General features: G+C 35.8%; 1 protein-coding gene across 1 annotated transcript; it reads left to right on the top strand.

The window, feature by feature from the left end:
- The first annotated feature begins 2368 nt into the window (after nucleotides 1-2368).
- LOC113355488 (protein NRT1/ PTR FAMILY 6.3-like) lies at nucleotides 2369-5679 on the top strand. The gene is made up of 5 exons (XM_026598358.1): nucleotides 2369-2677; nucleotides 2775-2952; nucleotides 3047-3086; nucleotides 3357-3931; nucleotides 4569-5679. The coding sequence occupies exons 1-5, from the start codon at nucleotides 2560-2562 to the stop codon at nucleotides 5449-5451; spliced, it is 1794 nt and encodes a 597-aa protein (XP_026454143.1). The 5' UTR covers nucleotides 2369-2559; the 3' UTR covers nucleotides 5452-5679.
- Nucleotides 5680-10489: the final 4810 nt, after the last annotated feature.

The raw sequence follows: 10489 nt of genomic DNA, 5'->3' as shown, positions 1-10489 counted from the left end.
GTCAACGATACCAACATCACCACTTGGATTATTAGTTGTCTCTTTTTTGCAAATATAGATGTCATCCCCCATGCCAAATTAATAATATCTCTGGTAAATAAGGACAACTATGCCTGCCTTCTTGAATACTATAGTCAAGGATATTAAGTTTAGGTTATTTCCCAAAATCTGTGGTGCTCCCCAAACTATTGAAAGTTGAATCGAAAATGCTTTAGAGACCCCGGTTTTATATCCCATCCCTTATACCCTATTAGGTGTCAAGTTTGTATTGGTCCACTTTTAAAACGGATCCCCTAGTTTTCTAGGCGGGACAGGGTGAGAAAGAAATCAACGGTAGATGTTAGTGACTAAAATGACGGAGTATATAAGCGGGGGCTCTCTAGCACTTCCGTTCCGAAGTTGAATAAAACTTGAGACCTTATGTGCAGCAACTCAGTTACAGTATCCTCTGAGTCTCACATTGGAGAACCATCTGCTGAAGTATGTAGCTCCATGGAAAATGCTAAAAGAAAAACTAGCTAATTAATGAAAAATAAATCACCTCGTAAAGATCAGTATATTTTCACTTTTTTATTGTGAAATTTTTACTAGATCCTTAACATCAAGGATGAGAGTTAGATTCTGGATTAGTCCTAATCGTTCTAGGATGAATGGCACATCATTAATTTGTCATGTCGAAACATAGGGATACCTGTGAAACTTCAACTAATATTCCTGTTAGCTGGAAATCTGAAATGAAATTCTCGCCCCCTCACCCACAAGGAGAAAGAGGGGAACAATGAACTCCATTATACGCAGACAATGAAAATCTAGCTAGCTTAATTAATTGGCATTATTATATATACTACTATATTGTGTTAAGAGCCATGATTAATTAGCTCTACTTTGAAACAGAGATGAGGGCAAATTCATCACAAGCTTGGCAGCTTGTCCTTTTGAAATGACAAACCCAATCCTCTTAAAACAAACTCCGTGGAGAGCCAATTAGTGTGAAATTATTGTTCATCATTCTCTAGACACCCTTGGACAACTCTACCACCTCTTGGGACAAAAACAATCAAATATCTCATAATTAATTGCACAAAAAATATCTTATTGAAAGTCCAGAGACACCTCTGCTGTATGATCCGATTTTCATACAAAATACATATATATGCCACTCATACACTTTGTGAAGATACGAAACCATTCCTCATGGCCCCATTTGGAATATGAATATCAGCTTCATAAACCCTTGATCCTCACATAATTTTTTTGAAGTTGCATTATTATTCAGTGTATTAATACTGATTTTCCATTTCCATCGACGAAAAAGGAAAAGAAGAAGATATATAATTTTCCACTGGAGAGGAGCAATAAGTCACATATTTTATAAAATAGTCAAACATATTATTAGATAATGGCCAATCAATAAAAGACATGCAATGAATTTGATTGGTCGGTTAAAATTCTATCTCTCAATTCTAAAGTCAATACCAACCATTGTGTTTCAGCATTTCCCATTTTTCTTTTGTAGCACCTAGCTAGCAATGATAATAAGCTTAATCAATGACAAAACATACAGAACTACAGTCTACAATCACTCTGGGGATCAATAGAAGAACAGCCTTGAAAGAGGATTTTAAGAATCTGCACAGCATAACACGCTAAAATTTAAATCAATGATAAAACATAAAGTACTACAGTATAATCTACAATCACTGTGGGGATTAGTAAAAGAGAAGCGTTAAAAGAAGATTTTAAGAGTCCGCACAACACAACACGCTAAAATTTAAATCTGTCAGGCATGTTATACAACCTGATAGTTGTTTGCCAAGTTGATGTATAGAAGTTTTGAATAAAACTGATTTTTCGGATTATTATATTTTAGTTACTATAGCTAAATAGTGAGAAGCTAACAGGAGTACATTATACACTGAACGTCGAAGTTCTTTCCTTAATTATACTAATCTGAAGGTGTCAAATTTTACGATCTCGAGTTTACTTGCATTCTCTTAATCAATCAATCAGTTGCTCCCGATCGAATTTGCACAAACTCGAGATGGTGCTTGCAACGATCTCGAGTTTTCTTCCATAATTTTTAAAAAATCTTAATTAGAAGAAAAGATAACAACAAATGTTAATTAAATTTGCTAAATCGATGACGAAGCTGCCCCGAGAGACGACTACTCGAATTATTGAAGTAATTATTACTAATTTAATCCCCAAAGGCCAAGTTAAACCATCTAGGGGAGGTGACATCACAATTTTTATGTATGTAGCGAACATGATAATCTCAAAACAAATTTTTAAAAAACTTAATTATGTGGAAACTGGGAACTCATTAGTTTATTCAATTATTTGAGGAGTTTTGCACTGTTTGTGACATCCATGAGCCACACACTAACTTACAGCTTACACCCTATAAAATGGAGAATCTCAACACCTTATTCCGGACACAAACTCATATATCATTCTCTCTATCTATCTCTCCCTCTCTCTCTCTCTCTCTCTCCGTATATCCCTTCATATTCTTTCTGAACTTAATAGCACTTTGAGTACTCTTAACTGCAAACAAAAATGGTTTCCACTGATGAAACAAAGAGTACTACAACTCTTTCAGATTCTCGGGATTACAAAGGTCGACCTTCAGATAGGTCGAGATCTGGAGGATGGCTTAGTGCTGCTATGATCTTAGGTTCGTCTCCCGTGTAATGTCCATCACTGTGTATATTTAGTTATCACTGTGTAAGTGGATTATATACTGACTTATGTATATGTTTTTGTTTTTGCAGTTGTGGAATTGAACGAGAGATTAACAACGCTAGGGATCGCAGTGAATTTGGTTACGTATTTAACTGGTGTGATGCATCTGGGAAATGCAACTTCAGCTAATGCAGTTACTAACTTTTTAGGGACGTCGTTCATGCTGTGCTTGCTAGGTGGATTCATTGCTGATACATTTCTAGGACGGTCAGTACAATATAACTAGCTAGCAAACCGCAGTTTCGATCTTGGTTTTTGTTTTTCTGATTCTAACTACCACTGTTTTGTTGATCTTGTGCAGATATCTAACCATAGCCATCTTTACCACAATTCAAGCCATGGTATGATAAATAAAGGATAGAAGTTAAAAATGATGCAATAATTATTATTTTTTTGAATGAAGTTTCAATAAAACTCGACTAAGTGCAACTTGATTATCCGTTGAAATACAAATTATTAAAAAAAATAAAAAATAATAAGAAATTAGTTTCAGGTATAGCAATCTGCTCCAATGAATGATTCTCGGATCATAGGTTATTCTTTTTGTAGTTTATTTTTATTTAAAATCTGAACTATTTTCTAACCATAAGGTAATTTTTGATTCTGAATAGGGTGTGACGTTATTGACAATATCTACCGTAATTCCAAGCCTTCACCCACCAAAGTGTGCAGTGATAGGCTCGTCGGAATGTGTTCCAGCAACTAGTACTCAGCTCACGGTTCTTTACATGGCACTTTACTTAACGGCTCTTGGAACCGGTGGTCTGAAGTCAAGTGTATCTGGTTTTGGTTCTGATCAATTCGACGATTCCGATAATAAAGAAAAATCTCAAATGGTGAGTTTTTTCAGCTGGTTTTTCTTCTTCATAAGTCTTGGATCATTACTGGCGGTCTCAGTACTTGTTTACATACAAGATAACGTCGGAAGACAGTGGGGTTACGGTATTTGTGCGGCGACTATTGTGTTAGGCCTCGTTATTTTCTTATCTGGAACGAGGAAATACCGTTTCAAAAACCTCGTAGGTAGTCCGTTAACACAAATTGCAACGGTATTTGTTGCTGCATGGAAGAAACGTCATTCCGAGTTACCGTCGGATCCGTCATTTCTTTTCAACCTCGACGAAAAAGTACAAAACGACGGGAAGAAAACCCAAAAGCAAAAACTACCTCATAGCAAACAATTCCGGTACGTAATCCGGAATCTCTTAAAAGTTAAAAAGTGCATAAAACAAAAATCTAATTTTGCATTGAAAAGTTTATTTATAACAGTGAGAGTTGATCACAGAGACATCTAGATTCCAGACAGTCCAATATAATTTTTGAGAAAGGGGTTATGAATTGAAGTATTTCTATATTTAATTAAAATCTGGTTTGAGACTTTGAGCTGGTGAGATATTTATGTCATTTATCTAATATTAGAGTCCTGATAAGCACTCCCCTTCCAACCATACAAGTCACCTCTGAGTTGAAGAGCGCCTTTGAGCTGAAAATATACCCGACTACATATGAGTAAAAAATATGTCTATTTAGCAGTCTACGTATTGTCCACCCTCAGCGATCAAGTGGCATGTTTTTATTTTTTTTATCCCGTATCATTTTAGCTAATAATTTGTAGCATGATTGCTGATGATGTAACAAAACTAGTATATATGGGAGGGTAGGTATGTTTAAAGAGAATGAGACATAAAAGTGACGAAATCCAAAGAATCACGAGTAGATAGCCTATTATTGTTCTCCTGTCCCATTCAAATCTCCACTGGATTTTTCATCAGCAAAAGTAAGTATATTCTCATTCTCATAGCATGTGTGTATTTTATGTGCAGTTTTCTCGATAAGGCGGCAATCAAGGATACAGATGTAGAGCAAAATATGCAACATATAGATAGCAAGTGGTCTTTATCAACTCTAACGGACGTGGAAGAAGTAAAAATGGTGGTGCGGATGCTACCAATATGGGCAACCACCATACTGTTTTGGACTGTTCATGCTCAAATGGCGACATTCTCTGTCTCCCAAGCAGCTACCATGGACCGTAGTGTTGGAAAGTCTTTCCAGATTCCCGCTGCTTCACTAACGGTTTTCTTCGTAGGTAGCACTCTGCTGACCGTCCCAATTTATACCCGCTTAATTGCTCCGATCTGCCGGAAAGTACTCAAAAACAAGCATGGTCTCTCCCCATTACAGCGTATCGGTGTAGGCCTAGTGCTCTCCGTAATTGGTATGGCAGCGGCTGCTCTAACGGAAATAAAGCGTCAACACTCAGCACGAACAAATGGGTTGACTAATGATCCAAATGCCACTATACCGTTAACTGTATTTTGGTTAATCCCACAGTTCTTAATAGTTGGTGCTGGTGAGGCTTTTATCTATACAGGGCAACTTGATTTCTTCCTAAGAGAGTGTCCAAAAGGGATGAAAACTATGAGTACCGGTTTATTTTTGAGCACACTTGCAATAGGTTTCTTTTTTAGTTCTCTCTTGGTTTCGATAGTACACATGATTACTGGGGACGCGCATCCATGGATATCCGACAATCTAAACCAGGGGAAGCTGTATGACTTTTATTGGTTATTATCTGGGCTAAGCATGCTTAACTTTGGGGCATTTTTGATTGCTGCAAACTGGTACGTTTACAAAGAGACTAGATTTGCAGCAGAAGGAATCGAGCTCGAAGAAATTGATGATCATGCACCATGCGGTCATTAAAATAGCTAGAAGCAGAAGAAGTTCCAGCATATTGCATGTCATGCATGTTGTCATGACAAACAAATAGGTTAATTTTTGGGTTTTGGTTTGATCTTTTGTTGTTTCTTTCCTTTCCAGTGGTGTAAATGACTGTAAGTCAGTATAAAATGTCTATGGCATGTGTGTACAAATTCATAAAAGTAAACGCAAGTTTATCAAAAAAATAAATAAACAATATTTGTGTGACAATTTCCCAAACTTCATGTAAATCTCATCATATTTCCGTGCTCGTCTTTGAAAAGTCGAAATCCAAAATAAAGATCAACTAGGGTTTTACACAAAATAAGTAGAAATAAGAGAGACGAATTTAACATGGTCCGGAAAATTTTCTTATATCTACGGACGAATCCTAGTAGGGAAAATATTTTATTGATCTATCGATTACAATGATTTCTGATCCCTTTTGGGACTTGCTGCCTTACCGGTGTATTTTCATGTATTAAGGTGTGTCCTCTTTAGAGTTGAGATTCTCCATTATTTATACAGTTGAATATCTGGGTTAAACCCTAATTTCGAGATAAACTTCATATGGAAGTAACTTAGCTAACAAGTCTTCTGAACGTTCTAGAACTTTCTTTGCAGCAACTTGGTCAACAAGCAATCCAGAAACTTCTAGAACTTTCCCGGTGGATTCTGGAACTGGACCGGTGGAGGCCAAGCTGTCATGGACCAGCGGATTTGACTGTGGGCCTTGACTTTGACCAGTGGGTTGACTTTTTGATGTTGACTGTGGCTGTCGATCTTCGATTGGCATACTACCTTGGATGGAGACATAGATGGAGACTGGCTGACAGCAGGATTAGTAACATGGCTGGAAACTAGATTGTTGATTGGCTGGTAGCACGACTGGCAACATGGCTGAGAGCATGTTTAACAAACTGGACAATAGATTGTCTCACCGTATAGATGAAGTATTTGACTACGAGCATATATTGATTGATCTGGATGAATCGAGTCCATGAGCCGAGTTGGGTGAGTCGGGTCGGACGAACCGAACTGCTAAAGTTGGCCCAAAAAAAATGGATCGGCGGACCAGGTCGGGAGAGGTGGGTCTTTACCACTTGATGTTGACTTTGATCGTTGACGAATAGTTGATTTTATCCATTGATTGGCATATGACTTTATGGAAAACTGAGTTGGCTGATAAGCTGCATGAGTTGACTGGATGACAGTTGAATGGTGGACCAGAGTCACCAAACAATATTCTAGCCCAATATGTGACAATTTTATAATAATACAAACATTGGCAGAGTCACGAAACTAATGAAGGAACAAAATTTGAAGCCAAAGATGAATAATTTAAATTGTCACAAAACTAATAGAAGAATAAGATAAAAGAAACATTCAAGATCGTTATATTTTGTTTGGATACCATTTAAGTAGCTACTTTTCATCTTCTAGAAGTAAAAAGTTTAAAAATTAGTTTAAAGAACGTAATGATTTCTGCTTCTGAAATAGAAGTAGAAAACACCCTCTTATGAAATGATCATCAAATTGGCAATCTTAGATTGATAACCAAATTTTAATAAAATCATAAATTTTTTTTAATAGCATTTTTTTTATCGACGCTTAATTGGGGGACCTAGAAAATAATTAGGGGCCTCAGCCATTTTATTCTCACCCCAAAAAATCTATTTTCACCCCAAAATATAGTGAAAAGACTGTTTTACCCTTCACTAAAACTAAAACTCAAAATTCTATTAACCCTTAACTCTAAACCCCAACTCATTTTCATTTTTAAACCCAAAATTTTGTTAATATCACTTAATTTGATTTTAACTTTTTTTTTCAAATTTCTTGTTTGCATTTTTTTTTCTGAGACTTGCATGAAAAGTCGTTAGGTAGTGAAGTTTTTTAAATAACGACTCTTAACAATCGTTAAAGTTTCAAAAACGACCCCAAGAGTCGTTACTATTTAAAAGTTGTTTCTTGCCGACTCTAAACTGTCGTTAATATTTATAAAAGAGTCGTTATCTATTTTTAAGAGTCATTAATGACGCAAATACATTAAAGAAGTTAACGACTCTTTTATAAGCATTAACGACAGTTTAGAGTCATCAAGAAACAACTTTTAAACAGTAACGACTATTAGGGTCGTTTTTGAAATTTTACTGTTAAGAATCGTTATTGAAAAACTTCACTACCTAACGACTTTTCATGCAAGTCTCAGAAAAAGAAAATTGCAAACAAGAAATTTGAAAAAAAAAGTTAAAATCAAATTAAATGAGATTAACACTAATTAAGTAAAATTATCACTAATTAAATCAGGATAGATTAGTCATTACCTAAAATATTTGGTTAAGGGGTATTGAAATTAGGTTTGGGTGACCTTTTTTGTCTTCTAGTGTGAGGCCCCTAATTAGTTTTCCGGGCCCCCAATTAAGCATTGTTTTTCATTTTCATTAGAAAAAGAACAAGTGATGAAGAACCTGGCGAGATTGGGATATACCCAGATTAATTGGGGTATACCCATTTTATTCCTATCAGAACTAGTGTGCTAAGGGGTGTCTAAAAGGTGTTAAAAGACTAAATTTCCCATACTAAAAAACCATGCCGACCAAAACATATTAAGGAAAAAAATCAAAATCTTTCTTCTACACTCTAACTATACATGTGAAATAAAAAAAAAACGAAGAATCGAAACGAACCAAAAGTCGGCAGGGTATTTTTTGTCGACCTTGCCGACTAAAATATAGTCGGCAGGGTATAAGGTTGAATACCATGCCGACTTTTCATCTCTGAAATTAGCAGTTACAGGGTCGACAAGATATCCATCTCTATACCTTGCCGACTATATTTTAGTCGGCAGGTTATGAAATTAATACCTTGCCGACTAATCATGCATTTGTAACAATTTCTCTGTATGTAAAAAATCCTATAGTCGGCAGAGTATTTTTTTATCGACCTTGCCGGCCATAAGTTGTCGGCATGTTTTTCATCCGCAGACCTTGCCGGCCAGATATAGTCGGCATGTTCTTCATCCGTAGACCTTGCCGACTTTTCATATTTTCAGAACTGAAAATGTTGATTCCTTCTATAATTTTGAGTATAAAATCGCCCAGCAGCTCTACAATCCCATGTTTATAACTGTTTGGGTAATACGATTTCATTTCCGTTACGAGTAGAATTCTTAAAGAAAAAAATCTCAAAAATCTACCCACATCCATGAGTCCAATCTAAAATAAAACCTAATTTCAAAATTTTAATCAACTAATTAAATTAATTATCCTAATCATATTTATTAGTGTTAATTAATTAAGGATAGATTAATCATTTTTGTAAATATGTGGATAAGAGGCTTTGTGTTTTACTTCAAAATAACCTTATTTTGTCTCATTTGGTATACCCCAATCAAGGCTGGATGAAGAAATAGAGAAAAAATAAAAGACTTAATTTTCCACAAATTTTGGAAAAGATCCTCATGGACGTCTCGCCACTTTACATTACAAAGGGTCGCATGGCCATGCATTATTATAGAGGCGATTGTGATGAAACGAGAAACAAATTTTCTACCAAGGAAGTTTCATTTTTCAACCAAGATAGGCCACATTAAGAAGAAAGCTCCAAGAGTTTGTTTCTTTTTGTAGGTAACTACGAAAAAAAGCTTGAATGGAAACAAACGTAGAGATAAAAGCACATCGAAAACAACTCCATGTTTGGTAATTCAACTATTGACCTTATTAGTCCAAGATGTACAACAAAGCTTCTTCTGGACTTATACTGTGAGCCAGAAATTTTACTGCCCTCTTAGCCTCCTGTTTGTTCTCCAAGTTGTTAATCCATAATTTGACACCGATATAAACAGTAAACAATAATGAAGGCTTTTGAGCAGTACCATCAAGAATTCCAGCTGGCTCCTAAGTCTTTGGACAAAGGTCGTAATATTGTCTATTAGCTTGTCGACGAATGGTAACAAACTTACTCTCTAACTGGCTCCTAACTCTTTGGACATATGCTCCAAGTTGCATTTCTAAACTAGTCACCCATAACGATGAGACTGTTACTTATTCTCCATGCCCATGGAATAATTTTTTGAGCGTTCAATACAAATAGAAATAGCTATTTAGCTCCAAATAATGTAAGCCTTTTGGACCATTAAAACTTAAAGATCCCTGGTCCTAAACTCAGTTTGGGACCGAGTTTAGTGTATAGAGGCAAGCAAGAATAAGTAGAGCAGATTGCCCCCATTTTACAAATTGGCTGAAAACCCCCCTATTTATAACTATATTCCCAATAAATATCTTTAAACGTGATATTCATCGTTTTTCTTAAGTCAAATTCTTTACCTGGTTCCGCCCACGGTAGGCCAACCCCGCCGGCCATCACCAGTCTGTGTGGCCACATAATGAAGCTAAGGAAAGTTATAGCTGGAAAGACAAGAAGCGAAGAAAGTCAGAAAAGTGAATCTCATCCTCAGATACTACTACTGATTCAGTGAATAAGGAGGATGAATCTGAAAAGATTCTCTACTGCTGTGTTTTCTGTTAACTATACCACCACGATATTTCCTTGCCTGCCTCTAGTTTTGTCAAAGATGCTAGCATATGTTTTTTTAATAGTTGGAGGCAATTTCTCCCCATCTCCAAAATGCAGATGTCACCCATCGTGTCATGCCAATGCCAATGCCAATGCCAAAATAATAATAATATCTCTGCTGCTAAAAATGGCCGTTATACGACCACTCTTAAAACTGGTCAGATTGGGATATATCCATTTTATTCCCAACCATAATAACGGGTTAAGGGATGTTTCACTCGTACGAGGTTACCTAATTACCATCCTCTTAATAAATACTAATACTTATTTTATTTTTTGGGTTGTACATCCAAACCTTATTCTTAATTTTCTCCTTCATCATCAATTAATGATTAATTCCTTTCTCCTTCTTTATATTTCATCGTTTTCAGATTAAGAAAAAATTGATCGATTAAATTTTTTTTATCGTCAATTAATTCTTTTAAACTTTTTATTTTGGTCAATAAGCTAATTTCAATTTATT

The sequence above is a fragment of the Papaver somniferum genome, chromosome 3, assembly GCF_003573695.1.
Source record: "Papaver somniferum cultivar HN1 chromosome 3, ASM357369v1, whole genome shotgun sequence".
Classification (NCBI taxonomy): Eukaryota; Viridiplantae; Streptophyta; class Magnoliopsida; order Ranunculales; family Papaveraceae; genus Papaver; species Papaver somniferum.
This window is presented reverse-complemented; position numbering and strand designations above follow the sequence as displayed.